The sequence below is a fragment of the Budorcas taxicolor genome, chromosome 6 (genome assembly GCF_023091745.1).
Source record: "Budorcas taxicolor isolate Tak-1 chromosome 6, Takin1.1, whole genome shotgun sequence".
Taxonomy (NCBI): Eukaryota; Metazoa; Chordata; class Mammalia; order Artiodactyla; family Bovidae; genus Budorcas; species Budorcas taxicolor.
The window spans coordinates 8,690,770-8,715,271 of record NC_068915.1 but is presented as its reverse complement, the minus strand read 5'-3'; the positions used below and the strand labels follow the sequence as shown (position 1 = coordinate 8,715,271).

Sequence of the window (24,502 nt, the reverse complement as noted above, 5' to 3'; positions counted from 1 at the left end):
TAACCATTAGTATCTTGGGGATTTTAGTGGGATGTAACAACCATTACCTATAAAACACATCATTATTTTGGTGATTTTACAAATCTTTTCTCCAGCTGTAAATTAAAAAACAATTCTAAGACTTAGGGAATACAGAAAAATTAATGAACTCGAATTCCAGATTTATAGTATTTCTATTTTATCCTGGAAGAGAACATTAAAAATATGTCATTGCTATAAAAGACCATCTTGTTAACATTACAAAAGATTGGCAGGAGTAAGAACTGTGTCACTGACACATGGAAGTTTGGAGTTATCTCTACAAATCATTAGGAAAATGTTCAAAGGTAAAAAAAAATAATAAAATAAAACAGCATAGAAATATTTAAACTATTTTGATGATGAATTGCTTAGTCTAAATTTTTTGCACTCATAATACTCACTCTCCCCTCAAATGCCTTCAAAAAATACCTTACAGAGTACAGTAGCAAAAATCAAAGACAATATATTTTCAATAACAGAAATTCTCTAGCGAAGACAGGCATGTGTGTGTGTGTGTACCCGCGAGCTCAGTTGCTCAATGGTGTCCGACTCTTTTGTGACCCTATTGACTGCAGCCCACCAGGCCCCTCTGTCCATAGGACTATCCTGGCAAGAATACTGGTTGCCATTTTCTTCTCTTAGCAAAGAAATGTATATTATAGTAAAGAGCAGACTTCTTTGGAGACATTAGTCAATTTACTTGCAATTCATTATGAAGACTTTTCTTTCCTCATCTGGGGAGAATCTAGCAGTCTATTTGAAGTTGCCACACCGTTTTCCATTCCTTTTCTACAAAATCTGCCCTTAATCCGTTTCTTCTTCACACTTGGGGCCTGAAGAGGAGCATCTTCTTCCATCCACCTCTGAAGCTGGACATTAAATAAATTCCATGTTACGTATGCTTGGATAGAGCAACTGGATGACAGAACAGCAATTTTAGCTGCCAGCACGTTCACATCTTCAGCAGAGTCATCCGAATTCCCATTCTGCCCTCCAGCCAGCTGAAAACCAGCAGTTATTAAAGAAACAATTAAAGTCACAAGTCGACCCAAAATAAACACAATGGCCCATAGAGAAAACTCCTTCTGGAACTTCTCGTCGCTAAAATAAAACAGGTCGCAAGAGTGGGAAAGGAATTCCACAAAATAATGCATCATCAAAAGAAGAAGTCCCAGGTGATTCAAGTACAAGAGATAAGCTCCCGCAATGTGAAAGAGGTGAAGACCAACATATACAGCTTGCTGGGAGAGTTCTTGAGGTCTGCTTCTCTGGAATAATAGTTCGGGAAAGGCGTGAAACCAGTAAGCCAACTGGGAGATGTAGAAAAACTTCATCTGAAATGTCATCATGTTATGGGTATGAGCCTTCCATAAGACAGTCAGGTCTGACAGGCAGTTTTCAGAGACTAGAATGAATGTGCCCCAGATACAGGAGACAAGGAAGAATACGCTAAACTGACCAGATTCATAAAATTTGCCTTGCCTCTGTTTGGGGAACTGCATTCGCCTGTTAATTCTATCCAACACATACTCCTGAATGGTGGCGTGAATGATGATTGCCACCAGCGTGTAGAAGAACACGGTGGCCAAGTCTTTGGCACCATAATGATAAAGGAACTTGGGTGCTGTGGCTCGTTCTGCTTCTGCTTCTGCTTCTGCTTCTGCTTCTGCTTCTACTGCAGGGAAGGTAACCCCGTGCTGGAGCGTAATAAAAACGATTGACACTTCTGCTGTCCCCTCGAACATGAGCCCCAGCACGAAGAACATCCCCACACAGGCGACAAAGTCCGCATGATTCTGCAGGATGAATTCCAGGCTCAGGAGTGGGGGGTTTTTGGAGCCCTTCTTACGAAACGTCATGGTGGCGGTTCGACTACTCACCGACGAGCGGCAGCTGCCTCCCCGTGGCTGCTCCTCACGGCGCCGCAGCAGCGGCTGCGGCGGCTACGGGGGCTTCACTCCCCATCCCGGAGCCGGTCCCGGGTCGCCACGGCCGCCCAGAAAAAAATCACTCACAGCAGCTGGCCGAGCAGGACTGAGCATGCGCACTAGGGCCGGCGGAGGCAGGGAAGGAAATCGAGCACCGCGCCCCTACCCGGCGCCAGGCCTGGGGTTGCAAGCCTTGATTTTTATGCGTTGATCCGCGCCTCTTGAAATCCGCGGCCGCCGCGGAGATGCTCTGAAATGATCTGTCCATAGCATCTTCATTAGTGACCGTAACAAAGCAGGACAGAATTCTGCTTGTTCTTCATTAGCAGTGATAATGTAAAAACCAGTATAATAGTTATAGAAGTCCTGTAATAGTGCTTAGTATTCACCAGGTGCTGTTTTTATATATATATATATATATATATATATATATATATATATATATATATATATATATATATTTTTTTTTTTTTTCCCAGATGAGAAACATGCACAGAGGTTAAGTTGTGTGTCCAAGTTCACACAGCTTGTAATTCAGTCGCACCTGTAAATATTTTGCTAGGGCAATAGAGCACACTCAAAAATAGTTTCGTGATTAGCAATAATAATATTTGTGGCAATGGGGAAAAGATGGCGAGTTAGAAAGCTATCAGTTCATGGAAAGGTCTTTTGGCTGCAAAGCCCACAAATGAATTTCCTCTTTCTAGCAGACAAGAAATTCACTTTTCATTATTAGTTTTTGCATATAATTCTGCTCAAATCCACAGATCAGAAAAAGCTTCTTCTGTAAATGTTAATATCTCCATCAATTCAAAGTTCATGTCAGTCTTCAAATTTGTCTTTGTAGGCAGAGTAGTTTTCTAGTTCTTCTGTGTTGCATGAGATCATAATCATTACTGATAGAGTTAAGATTTGAAGTCAAAATGAGGACATCAAGAAGAGAAAAAAAAAAAAAAAAAAATCAAGTTGGAAGGCAATTACCAGGGAGAAGATAGTCAAAGAACAGAGCAGTGTCTAGCGAGAATTGTTGAGTTTATTCAAGAAAGTGCAAATTTACTTTACAAAATTTTTAAAATGTTTTGAAAATAAGCATAATTTAAAATATGGAATTCATCAGTTTTCTCATAGGCATAGGCAATATGACTAATGCATTGCAGGCAGATGCTTTACCCTCTGAGCCACCAGGGAAGCCCCTAATGGTTTTGTGAAATACTAAATATAAAAATAGTTGTGCAATTCCTGCACTAAGATTTCTGATTATGTTTGTTTGACATTTTTGACAGGTCTTCCAACTCTTCCTATGCAAATATGATAGATTTTGGCTCAAAAAAAAAGCAACATATCAAAGTGAACAGAATAAATATTTATGCATAGTTGTGAATGGTATTTTATTAACAAAAGAAAAAGAGAAAAAGGCCATTTTCAGTTAGCTTAAAATTATCTCTTAAAGAAAAACCAACAACATCTTCACCATCCCCCACCTTATTTTTGAAGTAGAGAAACTTCTTCAGTCATCAAATTATATTCAGTAGTCTAAATTATTACTTTAAAATTTATATTAATAGTATAAGTATTTAAATTTTAGTTTCATATTTCCTATTAACATTATCATAAAAATGTCAAATTTCTAAGTTATTAGAATCTGTAAGAGTGTTATAATAATATTATATAACATGCAGTTTGACTTCAGGAGTTTTATTGGCACTATTTGACAAAGAAAATGTATATAACAATATTTTTAAAATGTGGATACTACTATGATTATTACATCATTTAATGTATGGAGGGCACTCCAATTTTATGCACAGTCCTATGCCTGTAGTACAGATAAGGATTAAACTCAAATGGAGATTTCTTCTCTGGTCATGAATGAGTAACAATGATTGAACTTCCACTACTGTTGTAAATAACTGAAAAACTAGGCAAATTATATACAATAAACTTTAAATTATTATTTGTAGTTATTGGAGAACAGAAAGGAGGGAGAGAAATGAAGAAAGCCTCAAAATTTGCCTGGTTTTCTGCCTGGACACATTTTCCAGTTCCCTGTGCAGAGACTAGGAGATGGAGGGTAGAGGGGGAGATTGGAGCCCTCGGAACTGAGAAGAGATAGGAATTAGGCCATTGAAGTTTTCTGGGTAGAGCAATTTGAAGACAAAGTTAGGTTATTATTGTACTTTTGAAACTTGCATACACATTCCCTAGACTGTTCTTCTAATATTATATGTATATACATTATACATATTATATACTATACATATTACATTATATTATACATATTATTACAGTATATACTATACATATTATTACATTATATAATACATATTATTACATTATATATTATACATATTATTACATTATTACATATTATATATATATTATATGTATATAGTCTTATATGTATAAGGTTAGAATACATGCAAGAGGCCAAGCAAGAAACAATAGAAGAAATGTAAATACAAAATTTCCAAGAATTCAAACAGGACCAGGAGACTTTGAAGTTTGGAAAAGTCAGAATGCCCTTGGAACACTTTTGAGACTCTACTTGGTAGAGGGCCAAGGAAAGTCATAGTCAAAAGTAATGCTCAAAATTCTCCAAGCCAGGCTTCAGCAATACCTGAACTGTGAACTTGAAGATGTTCTAGCTGGTTTTAGAAAAGGTAGAGGAACCAGAGATCAAATACCCAACATTCACTGGATCATCGAAAAAAGTAAGAGAGTTCCAGAAAAACATCTATTTCTGCTTTATTGACTATGTCAAAGCCTCTGATTGTTTTCAGATCAGTTCAGTTGCTCAATCATGTCTGACTCTTTGCGACCCCATGGATCACAGCATGATAGGCTTCCCTGTTCATCACCAACTCCCAGAGCTTACTCAAACTCATGCTCATCGAGTCGTTAGCTTCGTTGTATTTATCAATTCACTATATATCAGTTCAGTTCACTTCAGTCGCTCAGTTGTGTCCGACTCTTTGCGAACCCAAGAACTGCAGCACTCCAGGCTTCCCTGTCCATCACCAACTTCCAGAATTTACCCAAACCCATGTCCAGTGATGCCATCCAACCATCTCATCCTCTGTCATCCCCTTCTCCTGCTGCCCTCAATCTTTCCCAGCATCAGGGTCTGTTCAAATGAATTAGCTCTTTGCATCAGGTGGCCAAAGTATTAGAGTTTCAGCTTCAACATCAGTCCAACCAATGGACACTCAAGACTGATCTCCTTTAAAATGGACTGGCTGGATCTCCTTGCAGTCCAAGGGACTCTCAAGAGTCTTCTCCAACACCACAGTTTATTTTTTTTTATTTTTTTTATTATTTTTTTATTTTTTATTTATTTATTTTTTAATTTTAAAATCTTTAATTCTTACATGTGTTCCCAAACATGAACCCCCCTCCCACCTCCCTCCCCATAACATCTCTGTGGGTCATCCCCATGCACCAGCCCCAAGCATGCTGTATCCTGCGTCAGACATAGACTAGCAATTCAATTCTTACATGATAGTATACATGATAGAATGCCATTCTCCCATATCATCCCACCCTCTCCCTCTCCCTCTGAGTCCAAAAGTCCATTATAGACAGCTGCGTCTTTCTCCAACACCACAGTTTAAAAGCATCAATTCTTCAGCGCTCAGCTTTCTTTATAGTTCAACTCTTAAACATCCATACATGACTACTGGAAAAACCATAGCCTTGAGTAGATGGACCTTAGTTGACAAAGTAATATGTCTGCTTTTTAATATGCTGTCTAGGTTCGTCATAACTTTCCTTCCAAGGAGTAAGCCTCTTTTAATTTCATGGCTGAAATCACCATCTGCAGTGATTTTGGAGCCCCCAAAATAAAATCAGCCACTGTTTCCACTGCTTCTCCATCTATTTGCCATGAAGTGATAGGACCAGATGCCATGATCTTAGTTTTCTGAATGTTGAGCTTTAAGCCAACTTTTTCACTCTCTTCTTTCACTTTCATCAAGAGGCTCTTTAGTTCTTCTTTGCTTTCTGCCATCAGGGTGGTGTCATCTGCATATATGAGGTTATTGATATTTCTCCTGGCAGTCTTGATTCCAGCTTGTGTTTCTTCCAGCCCAGCATTTCTCACGGTGTACTCTGCAAAAAAGTTAAATAAGCAGGGTGACAATATACAGCCTTGACATCCACACAATCAAAGGCTTTGGCACAATCAATAAAGCAGAAACAGATGTTTTTCTGGAACTCTCTTGCTTTTTCAATGATCCAGCGAATGCTGGCAATTTGATCTCGTGTTCCTCTCCCTTTTCTAAAACAGCTTGAACATCTTTGGATCACAATAAACTGTGGAAAATTCTGAAAGAGATGGGAATACCAGACCACCTGACCTGCCCCCTAAGAAATCTGTATGCAGGTTAGGTAGCAACACTTAGAACTGGACATGGAACAACAGACTGGTTCCAAACAGGAAAAGGAGTATGTCAAGTCTGTATATTGTAACCCTGCTTATTTAACTTTTTTGCAGAGTACATCATGAGAAACACTGGGCTGGAGAAAGCACAAGATGAAATCAAGATTGCCAGGAGAAATATCAATAACCTCAGATATGTAGATGACACCACCCTTATGGCAGAAAATGAAGAAGAACTAAAGAGTCCCTTGATGAAAGTGAAAGAGGAGGGTGAAAAAGTTGACTTAAAGCTCAAGATTCAGAAAAGTAAGATCATGGCATCTGGTCCCATCACTTCATGGCAAATAGATAGAGAAGCAGTGGAAACAGTGTCAGACTTTGTTTTGGGGGGCTCCAAAATCACTGCAGATGGTGATTTCAGCCATGAAATTAAAAGAGGCTTACTCCTTGGAAGGAAAGTTATGATCAACCTAGATAGCATATTAAAAAGCAGATATTACTTTGGCAACAAATGTCTGTCTAGTCAAGGTTATGGTATTTCCAGTGGTCATGTATAGATGTGCTGCTTGCTCCTGCTAAGTCGCTTCAGTCGTGTCTGACTCTGTGCAACTCCATAGACAGCAGCCCACCAGGCTCCCGCATCCCTGGGATTCTCCAGGTAAGAACACTGGAGTGGATTGTCATTTCCTTCTTCAATGCACGAAAGTGAAAAGTGAAACTGAATTCGCTCAATCTTGTCCAACTCTTAGCAATCCCATGGACTGAAGCCTACCTGGCTCCTCCATCCATGGAATTTTCCAGGCAAATGAGTACTGGAGTGGGGTGTCATTGCCTTCTCTGGTATGGATGTGAGAGTTGGACTATAAAGGAAGTTGAGCACAGAAGAATTGGTGCTTTTGAACTGTGGTGTTGGAGAAGACTCTTGAGAGTCTCTTGGACTGCAAGGAGATCCAATCAGTTCATCCTAAATGAAATCAGCCCTGGGTGTTCACTGGAAGGACTGATGTTGAAGCTGAAACTCCAATACTTTCACCATCTGATGTGAAAAGCTGACTCATTTGAAAAGACCTTGTTGTTGGGAAAGATTGATTGCAGGAGGAGAAGGGGATGACAGAGGATAAGATGGTTGCATGGCATCACTGACTTAATGGACATGAGTTTGGGCAAACCCCGGGAGTTGGTGATGGACAGGGAGGCCTGGTGTGCTGTGGTTCATGGGGTCGCAAGGAGTTGGACATGACTGAGCGACTGAACTGAACTGACTGAAGGCTAAACCTGCCTTTGGGAGAAAGCTCATTCATACTTGCCTACACAGTTTTCAAGACGCTTTCAAAGAAAGGTGGTCAGCAAGCCTGTCAGAAAAGTCTACAGCTCAACAATAGGGAATGTATTGTCCAGCGTCTAATAAAATTTATGAAACAAATGCTAGTTTCAGCTGGGCTCTATCAGAATGCCTATAGGTGGTCTCTCCATGTGGATATTGGCATTGTCACTGAGCAGTGGCTATAGTCTCTAAGACAGTTTTCTAGGCTACAGATGCTTTGTGGCCTTTTATGACCCAGCATTGAAAGTTACATCATATAACTTTCATTGTCAAAGCAGTTACAAGCTTTTTAGTTTCAAGGTGGAGTAGTTTGTGGCGAGGGTAGGGGATACAGACATCATCTCTTAATAAGAGCTGTACCCGAATATGTGTGGCTAAGATTTTTAATAGGTACATTTTTTTTTTCCTTTCTATAGCAATTCTTCTTTCCTCTCATATGAAATAAGTACTATTTCTTTCAATGCAAACAAAGTCTCATACCAATAGAGCAAGCGGATCAAGTTTGTTATCCAGGAATTCGAAAACTAAATTAGATGCAGGCACAGAAGGGCTCCTTAAGTCCTTTCCTTTGTTACACTTAGTCTTCATTTGAACACTGGGGAAGAAACAAGGTATCTGGGTCTCACATACCTAAGGCACAGGAAGAATGCAATAGACGCATACGGGAAGTGGTCAAATGGGGCTGCACATAGCAGTCAGTGGTCCATGAAATTAGGACATCTATCTCGGGAAAGTCCCTAGATCTTTTATTTAAACCCAATCACTCTCCCTGGGAAATGGAAGATTTTTCTTTTTTGTTGTTGTTCTTTAAAACATGAACTAAACATTACAAGTTATTTGCTTATATTTATTGGTTTGCATATTGTAAAAGATAAAGAGAGTTAAGCAATAACTGCCGTTTTCTAACCACCATTAGGTACAGGGGTATTAACAAGGCTTCTAGTCTCTGGAAATAGTGCAAGCTATATATGTTTCTATATAAACATTCATAGGGTTTTCCTGAAGCCAAGTTAGGTTAATGTGTTAAGGTTAATCTTTGTCTTTGTGATACAATAGTGAATTATGCTATTAATTATAATGTATTAATTATACTATGCAACTTCAAGGAACTTCATTTCATCAATGAATTTTTCATGGAGGCAAGAAAGGAAAGGAAGGATTAGCATATGAGTATCAGTGCAGCTGATAAAGAATCCACCTGCAATGAGGTAGACCTGGGTTCAATCCCTGTGTTGGGAAGATGCCCTGGAGGAGGGCATGGCAACCCATTCTAGTATTCTTGCCTGGAGAATCACCATGGACAATGGAGCCTGGCAGGCTATAGTCCATAGGGTTGCAAAGAGTTGCACACGACTTAGCTACTAAACAACAGTCCTTTAAAGAGGACTGCCACATAGTGGGTAAGGTATCTTTTCAAATGTTATACTGATTTTGTTATAAGAAATTTAAAAAAAATTGATAGTAAACCCCATTATAATTTAGGTACTATATATTAATACACATAATTAGTATTTTCCATTATCTATACAATATAACATTTGTGCATTTTATAACTTAACATTATTATTTATATGACCATTTTAGCCAAAATACTCTTTTAAATGAATTACATACCTTTTTAAAACATAACTTCACCCAAGAGATAAGTGAACACTGATTCTGACTTTGTTAAACAAATACATTAAGAACTCTATATATGAACACTGTCTCATCTTTTCAGTATTATTTCTTATCTCACATGGAAAAATTAATTATATCTGTATACCTCTAACATACCAGATTTTTAATAATTTAAATTTGGATAATTCAAGTAATTACATTCAACATTTACATGCTGAAATTCAATAGCATTTGAGGAAGCAAGATGTGTTGAAAGAAAACTACTTCAAAAGATCAAAAGCAAGTCACTTTAAATCAATGTTTATAATTAGCAGTGATAATTGACTGAAATCACCAAATACTTAGCTCCATTAAGCAAAACATAATATGATAAAGCGTATGCATGAAATTACAAAGTCTCTTGAGGTTTAACCAATTCAAACAGTTTTAAATAATTCAATTAAAGAGTTTTTCTTTTTTTTACATTTAAGTCATTTTTATAACTGATAAGACATATTAAACATAGGCTTTAAAAATACAGCAAGCAATATGATTGAAGATTTAATGGAATAAAGAAAAGCCTCCATGGGAAGAACAAGATGGAGGAGTGGGTGAGCATCGAGTACATCTCTCTCCACAAATACATCAAGAATAGACCTTCAGACACAGAAGTGCATGCAAAGCACCAGCTGAGAGCAGACAGGAGAATCTGATCAGTAGAAAAGAATATATAGACCCAAGCAAAACTCGGTAAGATGAAGGAACTAGGGGGGAAACTAGGAATGTTAGTAGGACTGGACCCACCCTCGGCAGGTGGAGGAACTGAAGCAGGGGTCTGTTCCCCACATCGGGGCAATTGTCTGAGTCAGAGGAGAAACAATTAAGGCTGAGAGTGAAACAGCTGATCTGTGGCAGCCCAAATGGGATGAGAATCAGGTAGTCCTTGCTGCAGCCATACATACCCCAGACAGAGAGGTAGATTCCCTGGAAGGTGCAGCTGCTGGGAGGTGTCGTTTAGGGATTGTGGAGCAATCCCAGGGTGAAGGCTGCTGTTGACTGCGGAGAGACAAATCAAGGGGATGTGACGGAGGAGACTGTTGTGGGAAATGCCTGTGGAGGAAAGCTGGGCAGCCATGGAAGCAAAGTGATACCGCTGAGTCACGCGTAGTGGGTGGAGCTCTCACCAGAGCCTCTCTCACTCCACTCACCAGCATTGGCAGCTGAACAGAGAGGCTGGCCCATCAAATGCCTGACACACTGAACTACTGAGTAGGACCCCACCCTGGGTGCCCCCTTAAGTGACCGATGTGCCAAACTGCAGAGTAGGACCTCACCTAAGGTGCCCCGTAAGTGCTTGATGTGCCAATCTACAGAGTAGGACACCAGTCAGGGGACCCCCTCTATGTGCCTGATGCTCAAAACAACAGAGAAGGACCTCAGGTAAGGGAGCCCTTTAAGTGCCAGAAGGGAGGGAGCTATGGAGAACGACTGGTCCAAGAGGCGTTCTGATCGCCAGCTACAAGAGGGAGCTGTAGCTACAAGAGATCGCCAGCTACTCTTGTGGGAGAGGCAGTCCGTGTCCCTGCACACTTGATGTTACCAGCATCCCTGCAAGCCAAGCAGCTGTGCCACTTTCACGCTCAGCTCTCACTGGGATTGAGCTGCCACACCCCAAAAAAATCTTGTATCTATGTGCACAGGGTCACTTTGGCAGTGTCTGACTCTTTGCAATCCTGTAGACTGTGGCCTGCCAGGCTTCTCTGCCAGGGAGTGGGAGTCTCCAGGCAAGAATACTGGAGTGTATTGACCAATTCTGCCTTCCATGCCCTTCTATAGCACTATATTTCTGCTGCCCTAGCTGCCAACTCCCCTGAGTACTTGGTGCTGCCAGAAACCCTGCAACCCAAGCAGCTGCACCACCTGTACACCTGGCCCTCAAAGGGACAAACCCAAGCCCTCCAGGGCATCCTCAGAAGCCAAATCTCAGTGGACAACCCACATGCAGAGGTGGAAATAAAAGGAATCCAAATTGGAAAAGAAGAAGTAAAACTCTCACTGTTTGCAGATGACATGATCCTCTACATGGAAAACCCTAAAGACTCCACCAGAAAATTACTAGAGCTCATCAATGAATATAGTAAAGTTGCAGGATATAAAATCAATACACAGAAATCCCTTGCATTCCTATACACCAATAATGAGAAAGTAGAAAAAGAAATTAAGGAAACAATTCCATTCACCATTGCAATGAAAAGAATAAAATACTTAGGAATATATCTACCCAAAGAAACTAAAGACCTATATATAGAAAACTACAAAACACTGATGAAAGAAATCAAAGAGGACACTAATAGATGGAGAAATATACCATGTTCATGGATTGAAAGAATCAATATAGTGAAAATGAGTATACTACCCAAAGCAATTTACAAATTCAATGCAATCCCTATCAAGCTACCAGCCATATTTTTCACAGAACTAGAACAAATAATTTCAAGATTTGTATGGAAATACAAAAAACCTCGAATTGCCAAAGCAATCTTGAGAAAGAAGAATGGAACTGGAGGAATCAACTTGCCTGACTTCAGGCTCTACTACAAAGCCACAGTCATCAAAACAGTATGGTACTGGCACAAAGACAGACATATAGATCAATGGAACAAAATAGAAAGCCCAGAGATAAATCCACACACATATGGACACCTTATCTTTGACAAAGGAGGCAAGAATATACAATGGAGTAAAGACAATCTCTTTAACAAGTGGTGCTGGGAAAACTGGTCAACCACTTGTAAAAGAATGAAACTAGATCACTTTCTAACACCGCACACAAAAATAAACTCAAAATGGATTAAAGATATAAATGTAAGACCAGAAACTATAAAACTCCTAGAGGAGAACATAGGCAAAACACTCTCAGACATAAATCATAGCAGGATCCTCTATGATCCACCTCCCAGAATTCTGGAAATAAAAGCAAAAATAAACAAATGGGATCTAATTAAAATTAAAAGCTTCTGCACAACAAAGGAAAATATAAGCAAGGTGAAAAGACAGCCTTCTGAATGGGAGAAAATAATAGCAAATGAAGCAACTGACAAACAACTAATCTCAAAAATATACAAGCAACTTATGCAGCTCAATTCCAGAAAAATAAACGACCCAATCAAAAAATGGGCCAAAGAACTAAATAGACATTTCTCCAAAGAAGACATATGGATGGCTAACAAACACATGAAAAGATGCTCAACATCACTCATTATTAGAGAAATGCAAATCAAAAGCACAATGAGGTACCACTTCACACCAGTCAGAATGGCTGCGATCCAAAAATCTGCAAGCAATAAATGCTGGAGAGGGTGTAGAGAAAAGGGAACCCTCCTACACCATTGGTGGGAATGCAAACTAGTACAGCCACTATGGAGAACAGTGTGGAGATTCCTTAAAAAATTGCAAATAGAACTGCCTTATGACCCAGCAATCCCACTGCTGGACATACACACTGAGGAAACCAGAATTGAAAGAGACACATGTACCCCAATGTTCATCGCAGCACTGTTTATAATAGCCAGGACATGGAAACAACCTAGATGTCCATCAGCAGATGAATGGATAAGAAAGCTGTGGTACATATACACAATGGAGTATTACTCAGCCGTTAAAAAGAATTCATTTGATTCAGTTCTGATGAGATGGATGAAACTGGAGCCGATTATACAGAGTGAAGTAAGCCAGAAAGAAAAACACCAATACAGTATACTAACACATATATATGGAATTTAGAAAGATGGCAATGACGACCCTGTATGCAAGACAGGAAAAAAGATGCAGCTGTGTATAACGGACTTTTGGACTCAGAGGGAGAGGGAGAGGGTGGGATGATATGGGAGAATGGCATTCTATCATGTATACTATCATGTAAGAATTGAATCGCTAGTCTATGTCTGACGCAGGATACAGCATGCTTGGGGCAGGTGCATGGGGATGACCCACAGAGATGTTATGGGGAGGGAGGTGGGAGGGGGGTTCATGTTTGGGAACACATGTAAGAATTAAAGATTTAAAAAAAAAAAAAAAACCCAGGGGTAGTGTGGCTAAGGAAGAAGACCCAAAACCTTCCCACCAGCTGTACAAGCTGCAGATTAAATCCACATGATCAACTAGCCAGACTCTGTCTATGGAATGTGTAAAAGGTCATTCATTGAGAGCTCTGACAAAAGAAAACACACTAGTTCTGAAAACTGTGGACATTGGAGAAAAGAACACACAGGAGGGGGACCAGGTTAGACTCTGAGCTGCCCCCACAATAGGTCCAGAGATCAGCACAGTGTTGGAGGGCATCCTAGGGAGGTGAGGTGGACTGTGACTCCCAGCGAAGGAAAGGATTCTGATAGCAGTGACTCAAGAAACACCTTATTCTTATGTTTTGATTTGTTCTGTAGATTCTTTTTGATTTTTTCCTTTCTTTTCCTCCTCTGTTGTAGTTGTCAATTTTATTGGCACTATGAAATCTAATTATGCTTTTGAGTTTTGTCTTTTTTTTTTTTCCCTCAGTCACACTTTTTATAGTTGTAAACCCCTGCCCCTTGGTTGGGATTTTGCAGCTCTGGGGAGTTTTCTTTTCTCTTTTCTCTCTTTTTTAAAATTTTTAAACCTATTATTTATCCTACATTCATTTTTTTGTTTGCTTTTCCTACTGTCCTTTGCCTCTAGCAGTTAATCTTTAATGTATATAAATCTTCTTCATCTACCTCTATTTAACTTTGCATATCTAATCTTTTTTCTTTTCTTTCCTTTCCTCTCAACATATTTTCTGTTTTTATTTTCATTGCTTTATTCCCCAATTGGAAATTTTCTTTAGTTTTGTTTTCCAGTTTGTGCTTTAGTTAGTTTTGTTCTGGTAGACATACTTTTTGGTTTCCTTTGTTCACTGGGTCAATCTATTGTATTCTATTTATGTTGGACTCCTGATTTTGCTTATGGGTGTATATGGGTGTATATGTGTATGTGTACATGTGTATATTCAGTCACAATTTTTATGGTTTTTATAAACCTATTATATTTTTCTACATTTATTCCTTTGCCTATCCTACTGTTCTTTTCCCCTTGCAGTTAATCTTTAATGTATATAAATCTTCATCTACCTCTCTTTAACTTTGCATATCTATTCTTTCTTTCTTTTCTTTCCCTTCCTCTCAACATATTTGTTAGTTTTGTTTTCATTGCTTTATTCCCCACATGGCTCCTTGCTGTAGTTTTCTTTTCCACTTTGTGCTTTAGTTTTCTTCTTAACTGGTAAATATCATTTTTAATTTCCTTTGTTCACTGGGTCAACCTGTTGTACTATATTTTTGTTACTTTTTGACTTTGCTCATGGGTGTATATGTATATATCCTATTATTTTAATTATTGTTTGCCTGATTTGGTAAATGCCATTAATCTGGGATTCATCTTTGGTTTCTCATTTTTGAATATTTGTTTTAATCTTACTTATTGCCAGAACAAACCACTTATGGAATCTTCATTCCTGAGCAGAGATCAAGCCCTGAGTCTTTGGAGTGGGAACACAGATCCAAGGTCCTAGACGATCAGAGAACTAACACTGCTGCTGCTGCTGCTGCTAAGTCGCTTCAGTCATGTCCAACTCTGTGCGACCCCATAAACAACAGCCCACCAGGCTCCTCCAACCCTGGGATTCTCCAGGCAAGAACACTGGAGTGGGTTGCCATTTCCTTCTTTAATGCATGAAAGTGAAAAGTTAAAGTGAAGTTGCTCAGTCGTGTCCGACTCTTAATGACCCCATGGACTGCAGCCCACTAGGGTTCTCCATCCATGGGATTTTTCCAGGAAAGAGTACTGGAGTGAGGTGCCATTGCCTTCTCTGAACTAGCCCTAGAGAGTATCAAATAGTGAGAACTCACACAAAGGAAATCACTTGAATACAAGACCTGCCATCATTCAAGCACCCAGTAGCACCCTGTGCAGAACACTGCATATAAACAACAAACAAAAGAAAAACACAAACCCAATTATCAGCAGACAGGACGACTACCTCACTCAGCATTGCTCATCAGAGGAAAAACAAACAAAAACTCGGCATAAATCTCACCCTACATGAAGTTTACACAAACCACTGGACAAACTTTAGGAGGGAAGACAACAAAATAAAGAAAATATTCAACCTTGAACTTTGGAAAAGGGGACCTCAAACACAGTAAGTTAAAAATAATAATGAAAAGGCAGAAAACTACTACACAAATGAAGGAAAAAACTGGAAATACAGAAGTCCAAATAAATGAAGAGGAAATAAGCAAACTACCTGAAAAATAAGTCAGAATAATGACAGTAAAGATGATCAAAACCCTTGAAAACAGAATGGAGAAAATGCAAGAATCAATTAACAAGGCATAGAAGAATTAAAGAATAAACATACAGAGACAACACAGTTACTGAAAATGAAAATACTCTGGATGGAATCAATAACAGAATATCTGAAGCAGAAGAACAAATCAGTGAGCTGGAAGATAAAATGGTAGAATTAAGTTCTGAAGAGCAGAATAAAGTAAAAAGAATGAAAAGAACTGAGGGTAGTCTCAGAGATGTCTGGGACAATATCAAATACACCAACATTCAAATTATAGGGGTCCCAGAAGAAGAAGAGAAAAAGAATGGATATGAGAAAATTTTTGAAGAGATTATAGTTGAAAATTTCCCCACCACAGAAAAGGAAATAGTCAATCAAGTCCAAGAGGCACAAAGAGTCCCATACAGGGTAAACCCAAGGAGAAACATGCCAAGACACATACTAATCAAACTAACAAAGACTAAACACAAATACAGAATATTAAAAGCAGCAAGGGAGAAGCAACAAGTAACATACAAGGGAAACCCCATACCCTTAACAGATGATCTTTCAGCAGAAACTGCAGGGCAGAAGGGAATGGTAGGATATATGTAAAGTACTAAAAAGGGAAAATCTACAACCAAGATTACTGTACATGGCATGGATCTCATTCAAAATTGATGGAGAAATAAAAAGCTTTTCAGACAAGCAAAAGTTAAGAGAATTCAGTACCATCAAACCAGCATTACAACAAATGTTAAAGGGACTTATAAGTCAAGAAATACAAGAGAAGAAAAAAGATCTACAAAATCAACCCCAAACAATTAAGAAAATGGCAATAGGAACATTATATATATATATATATATATATATATATATATATATATATATATATATATAATTACTTTAAATGTAAATGGATTAAATATTCTGATCAAAAAACACAGACTGGCTGAATGGACACAAAAACAAGACACATGTATATGATGTCTACAAGAAACCCACTTCAGACCTAAAGACACATATAGACTGAGAGTGAGGAGATGGAAAAATACATTCCATGCAAATGGGAAGCAAAAGAAAGCTGTATAGCAATCCTCATATCAGACAAAATAGAACTTATAATAAAGAAGATTACATGAGATAAGGAAGGACACTACACAATGATCAAGTGATACATCCAAGAGCAAGACATAACAACTGTAAATATCTATGCACCCAACACAGGAGCATCTCAATACATAAGACAAGCACTAACAGACATAAAAGGAGAAACTGACAGTAATGCAATAGTAGTAGGAGACTTTAACATCACACTAAGATCAATGGAAAGATCATCAAAACAAAATTAATAAGGAAACAAAAGTCTTAAATGATACATTAAATGAGATAGATCTCACTGATATAGTCAGGACATTCCATACAAATGCAGAAGAATACACCTTCTTCTCAAGGGCACATAGAACATTCACCAGGAAAGACCACATCTTAGTTCATAAATCAAACCTCAGTAAATTTAAGAAAATTGAAAACATTTCAAGTATCTTCTCTGACCACAACGCTATGAGACTACCTATCAATTACAAGAAACAAAACAAAACTGTAAGGAACACAAACACATGGAAATTAAATAACACGTTTCTAAATAACCAACAGGTTACTGAAGAAATCAAAAGGGAAATCAAATAATTTCTAGAAACAAATGACAGTGAAATCACGATGACTCAAAACCTATGGGAAGCAGCAAAAGCAGTTCTAAGAGGGAAGTTTATAGCAACACAATCCTACCTCAAGAAAGAAGAAAAACTTTACACCTAAAACAACTGGAAAAAGAAACAACAACAAAAACAAAACCCAAAATTAGTAGAAGGAAAGAAGCCATAAAAGAACTGAGCAGAAATAAATGAAAAAGAAATGAAAGAAATAATAGTATAGATTAATAAAACTAAAAGCTGATTCTTTGAGAAGATGAATAAAACTGACAAACATTTAGCCAGACTCATCAAGAACAAAAGAGAGAAGAATCAAATCAACAAAAATGGAGAAGTTACAGCAGACAATGAAGAAATGCAAAGGATTATAAGAGACGATTATGAACAACTATATGGCAATAAAGTGGATAGACTGGAAGAAATGGACAGATTCTTAGAAAAGTTCAATTTGGAACCAGGAAGAAACAGAAATTATGAACAATCTAATTATAAGCACTGAAATTGAAGCTGTGATCAAAAATCTCCCAAAAAACAAAAGTCCAGGATAAGATGGCTTCACGGGAGAATTCTATCAAACATTTAGAAAAGAGCTAATGTCTATCCTTCTGTCAAGATATGACAAAACCACTAAAATGCTGTAAAGTAATTAACCTCCAATTAAATATATATATATATATATATGTATAAACTTTTAAAAATTGCAGAGGAACACTTTCAAACTCATTCTAGGAGGCCACCATCACCCTGATTCCAAAACCAGACAAAGATAACACACACACACAAAAGAAAACTACAGGCCAATAACACTGATGAACATAGATGCAAAAATCCTCAACAAAATTTTAGCAAACAGAATTCAACAACACATCAAAAAGCTCATACAAACATGTTCAAGTTGGACTTATTCCAAGGATGCAAGGATTCTTCAATATATGCAAATCAATCAATGTGATACACCATAATAACAAATTAAAAGACAAAAACCATATGATATCTCAATAGATGCAGGAAAGGCCTTTGACAAAATTCAGCACTTATTTATGATTAAAACTCTTCAAAAAAATGGGCATAGAAGGAACCTCCCTCAACATAGTAAAGGCCATATATGATAAGCCTACAGTAAACATTATTCTCAATGGTGAAAAACTGAAAGCATTCTCCCTAAGATCAGGAACAAGGGAAGGGTATCCACTTTCACCACTGTTATTCAGCATAGCTTTGGAAGTCCTAGCCACAGCAATCAGAGAAGAAAAAGAAATAAAAGGAATCCATGTCAGAAAAGAAGTAAATCTCTCACTGTTTGCAGATGATGTGATGCTGTACACAGAGAACCCTACAGACAGTATCACAAAATTACAAGAGCTAATCAGTGAATTTAGCAAATTTGCAGGATACAAAATCACTTGCATTTCTATATACTAATAATTAAAAATCAGAGAAATTAAGGAATCAATCCCATTCACCATAGCAAAAAAAAAAAAAAGAAAGAAAGAAAGAAAGAATTAAATATCTAGGAATAAACTTACCTAAGGAGACAAATCTGTATGCAGGTCAGGAAGCAACAGTTAGAACTGGACATGGACAACACACTGGTTCCAAATAGGTAAAGGAGTGTGTCAACACTGTATATTGTCACCCTGCTTATTTAACTTATATGCAGAGTATATAATGAGAAACGCTGGACTGGAAGAAACACAAGCTGGAATCAAGATTGCTGGGAGAAATATCAATAACCTCAGATATGCAGATGACACCACCATTATGGCAGAAAGTGAAGAGGAACTAAAAAGCCTCTTGATGAAAGTGAAAGAGGAGAGTGAAAAAGTTGGCTTAAAACTCAACATTCAGAAAACGAAAATCATGGCATCTGGTCCCATCACTTCATGGGAAATAGATGGAGAAACAGTGTCAGACTTTATTTTTGGGGGCTCCAAAATCACTGCAGATGGTGACTGTAGCCATGAAATTAAAAGATGCTTACTCCTTAGAAGGAAAGTTATGACCAACCTAGATAGCATATTCAAAAGCAGAGACATTACTTTGCCGATTAAGGTCCGTCTAGTCAAGGCTATGGTTTTTTCAGTAGTCATGTATGGATGTGAAAGTTGGACTGTGAAGTAGGCAGAGTGCCGAAGAATTGATGCTTTTGAACTGTGTTGTTGGAGAAGACTCTTGAGAGTCCCTTGGACTGCAAGGAGATCCAACCAGTCCATTCTGAAGGAGATCAACCCTGGGAGTTCTTTGGAAGACATGATGCTAAAGCTGAAGCTCCAGTACTTGGCCACCTCATGCGAAGAGTTGACTCATTGGAAAAAACTCTGATGCTGGGAGGGATTGGGGGCAGGAGGAGTAGGGGACAACAGAGGATGAGATGGCTGGATGGCCTCACGGACTCGATGGATGCGAGTCTGAGTGAACTCCGGGAGTGGGTGATGGACAGGGAAGCCTGGTGTGCTGTGATTCATGGGGTCACAAAGAGTCAGACACGACTGAGCAACTGAGCTGAACTAAACTGGAGACAAAAGAACTGTACAAAAAAATTATAAGACACTAATGAAAGAAGTCAAAGATGACATAAACAAATGGAGAGATATTCCATGTTCCAAGGTAGGAAGAATCAATTTGGTGAAAAGGACAATACTACCAAATGTAATCTACAGATTCAATGTGATCCCTATCAAATGAACAATGGCGTTTTTCACAGAACTTGGACAAAAATTTCACAATTCATATGGAAGAACGAAGACCCAAAATAGCCAAAGCAGTCTTGAGAAAGAAGAATGGAGCTGCAAGAATCAACCTTCTTGACTTCAGATTTTACTACAAAGCTACAGTCATCAAGAGAGTATGGTGTTGTCACAAAAACAGAAATATAGACCAATGGAACCAGATAGAAAGCCCAGAAATAAACCCATGCACCCATGGGTACCTTATTTTTAACAAACGAGGCAAGAATATACAGTGGGGCAAAGACATCCTCTTCAATAAATGGTGCTGGGAAAACTGGATATCTACATGTAAAAGAATGAAATTAGAACACTTCCTAACACCATACACAAAGATACAATCAAAATGGATTAAAGTCCTAAATGTACAACCAGAAACTATAAAACTTAGAGGAAAACATAGGTAGAATGCTCAATGACATAAATCAAAGCAAGATTCTCTATGACCCACCTCCTAGAGTAACAGAAATAAAAGCAAAAGTAAACAAGTGGGCCCTGATTAAACTTAAAGGCTTTTGCACAGCAAAGGAAACTATAAGCAAGGTGAAAACACAACCCTCAGAATGGGAGAAAATAATAGCAAATGAAACAACTGACAAATGATTAATTTCCAAAATATACAATCAACTCATATATAATACCAGAAAAGCAAACAACCCAATCAAAAACTGGGAGGAAAATCTTAACAGATATTTCTCCAAAGAAGACATACACATGGCTAACAAACACATGAAAAGATGCTCAACATTGCTTATTATTAGAAAAATGCAAATCAAAACTACAATAAGATATCACCTGACACCGATCAGAATGACCATCATCAAAAGTCTACAAACACATGCTGGAGAGCATGTGTAGAAAAGGGAACACTCTCACACTGTTGGTGGGAATGTAAATTGATACAGCCACTATGGAAGATGGTATGGAGATTCCTTTAAAAACTAGGAATAAAAGCACCATATGACCCAGAAATCCCATTCCTAGGCATATACCCTAAGGAAGCCAAAATTACACATGTATCCCATTGTTCATTGCAGCACTATTTACAATAGCTAGAACATGGAAGTGAAGTGAAGTTGCTCAGTTGTGTCCCACAACTGAGCCTACCAGACTCCTCCGTCCATGTGATTTTCCAGGCAAGAATACTGGAGTGGGTTGCCATTTCCTTCTCCAGGGGAACTTCCCAACCTAGGGATCAAAACTGGGTCTCCCGCATTGTAGGCAGATGCTTTACAGTCTGAGCCACAAGGGAAGCCCTGTTACAAGCTAGGAACAGTGGAGGCAACCTAAATGTCCATCAACAGATGAATGGATAAAGAAGTTGTGGTACATATACACAGTGGAATAACACTCAACCATAAAAAGGAACACATTTGAGTCAGTTCTGATGAGTAAAGTGAGAGAGAGAATAAACATCGTATTCCAATGCACATATACGGAATCTAGAAAAATGGTACTGAAGAATATATTTACAGGGCAGCAATGAAGAAAGAGACATAAAGAATAGACTTATAGATATGGGGAGAGAAGAGGAGAGGGTGAGATGTATGGAAAGAGTAACATGGAAACTTACATTACCACATGTAAAATAGATAGCCAATGAGAATTTGCTCTATGGCTCAGAAAACTCAAACAGGGACTCTGTATCAACCTAGCGGGGTGGGATGGGGAGGAAGATGGGAGAGAGATTCAAAAGGGAGGGGTATATGTATACCTATGGCTGATTCTTGTTGAGGTTTGACAGAAAACAACAAAATTCTGTAAAGCAAGAAAAAGAAAATCTAACTTAAACAAACAAACAAAAAGCATCAATACAGCATTTCCAAATTCTACTATAATGATACTGATGATAACATATTCTGCTCTTCCCGTTTTGTCAACTGATACAATGTCAATGTATTTATTCACATACTTTACTATAAATCAGTTATAAATCTCATTCTTCTTATACTTAAGTTATAAATAAACTACCTAATAACTTATAGTAGGGATCTATTGTTTAAAGAAATTATGACATTTTAACCTAATTTTCCATAAACATAAAGGGAAATAAATGATTTAAAGTGAAGTGAAGGGTTAGATGCCCGGTTGTGTCTGACCCTTTACGACCTCATGGACTGTAGCCCGACAGCCTCCTCTGTCCATGGATTTCTCAGGCAAGAATACTGAAGTGAGTTGCCATTTCCTTCTCCAGGAGACCTTCCCAAGCCAGGGGTAGAACCTAGGTCTCCTACACTGCAGGCAGATTCTTTACCACCTGATCCACCAGGGAAGCTCAGAAAAACAAATCTGTTACTGAAGTTTGCATATATGGATCATTTTATGCATACAAAATATGATGGCAAATTAGGTTTGTGTTGATATTTACTGAACAAACATTTGTTAAGAAACTGCTAAAATGGTCATGAGCATGATGCACATTTTTGCTCTTGCTAAATTCTGTTTGATCTCAGCAATATCCATGCCACTAAGTGACATGGGGGTGTTATAAGCTCTAGTTAAGACAGCATGAAAAACCAGTTTTGGTAGGTTTAATTCAAATTAAGTTTGAAGTTTAACCTTGAGATGAAGGCTGCCTTTTATGTAGTGATTCTAGGAACAATTAATTACTGGTCTCCACCTCAGTTTTTTTTTTTTTTTTCCTCTAGATTTTTTGGTTGTGGATGGTAATTACAAAGTTTTTGAAACTTTTCTCATATATAGCAACATAAATGACAAATGAAAAACTGTCTACAACACATTGTCAAGGGCAAATAAGACTGTGCACCATTTATTTCTGACAAGAAAAATGATTTTAATGTCACTCACATACCATCTTTCTCACAAATTCCCCCCTATAGAATGCACCAATCAGTGGTTGTCACTTTTGTGAAAGTCATGATCTGTATTCCTCCTGCAGCTCTCTTACTTTACAGGCCCTGAAACAGATTCAGTTATAGCTTATAGCTGCAAGAGAGCAGAAATCCATTTCCTTTATTCATTTCCTTGAGTTACCTCCATTTGATGTTATTATCTTTCTGATAACTTATCACCAAAAATTACAAAATGGACAAAGTAAGAGTTGCATTATTTTCATACAATCTAGTGATTAAATAATAAAGATAAAAAAAGGTAAAGTAAAAATATTTTACAATAAAGATCCTAAGGCCAAGATAAATCTTTATTATTTCCTCTGTTACAAAACAGATCTATAATTTTGCAAATAATACAGGTGAAGTTGCTCTAATCACGAGCGAATCTTGCTTTCATCTTTTCTGAATTTTACTCTAAAATAATTCATGCTTTGTTGAATGTGAAGTTATTTCTGGCTACACAACTGCAAGTCATTTTTTTTCAGTACTAATTCAACTTTTACCCTATGGATTCTTATTCCCTAGCTACCTGAATCTCAGCATGATTTGGGTTAACAGTAATGGGCCCACTGACTATTTTACTTTACAAATTAAGATCAATTTAAGCAATTCTCTTCAACTTCCCTAAGGCACTTTTTTTTTTTTAGGTAGAATAATTATTCTAATAAGGAATATATTTGAATATTAAATAAAGATTTCTAAGAGACACATTATGATAGGCACATGCAACCTGATGCTAACAAAATTCAGGGTCAGTTACTACTGTATTAATATTAGACATAAGCTGTCAGCAAATATAATACTCTAGACACTCAACATGGGATAATAAGGATTTCAGTTGTGTGAGAGAAACAATATACAGGCCAGTGTCTGACACCAGAGAGGCTGTATTAAAATATGGATTCAGTGCATAAAAGAAAAACAAAGATTTAGTTTCTGGTTAAGATGTGAAATTTGAAAACTGGTCCATAAGCAAAAATAATATTTGCATTAGTATATAATTTCAAGAATTACTATAAAGATAGTGTCATCAGAAAATATGGCATTGGTGAAAGAACAGACATTGATAAATGGACAGAATAGAGAGCCCAAAGAATGACCTACACATTAATCATCAACTGATTTTTGACAGTACAGAGGCACATCAAGGAAAAATAATGATCTAACAAATGGTACTAGAATATTTGGACATCTGTATGCAAAAAAAGAGAAAACAAAATAATATAGACAGATACTCTTACACTTTTACAAACATTGACTCAAAATGAATTCAAGGCCCAAATATAAAGTGACAAAGTATAAAATATCTAGAAAACACAGGAGAAAATCTATATGACCTTGGATTGGTTGATCAGTTTTTATTCAAAAACCAAAACACAAGATTCTGTAAAGGAATATATGATAATTTGGACTTCATTTAACTTAAAAATTTTTTCTCAGCAAAAGACAATGTCTAGAGAATAAAAAAGACAAGCCATGGACAGGGAGAACATTTTTATAAATTCTGATAAAGGGTTTGTAACCAGAATATAAAAAAGCACTATTAACATCAACAATAAGGAAAAGTTAACTTGCGAAAGATATTTTAAAAGACATATAGAAGACTACTAAACACATGA

The 24,502-nt window shown here is 37.7% G+C and overlaps 1 protein-coding gene across 1 annotated transcript; it reads right to left on the bottom strand.

Annotated features, from left to right (window-relative positions):
• Positions 1-731: 731 nt before the first annotated feature.
• Positions 732-1,880, bottom strand: TRAM1L1 (translocation associated membrane protein 1 like 1). The gene has a single exon (XM_052642273.1). The coding sequence runs from the start codon at positions 1,878-1,880 to the stop codon at positions 732-734; it is 1,149 nt and encodes a 382-aa protein (XP_052498233.1).
• Positions 1,881-24,502: the final 22,622 nt, after the last annotated feature.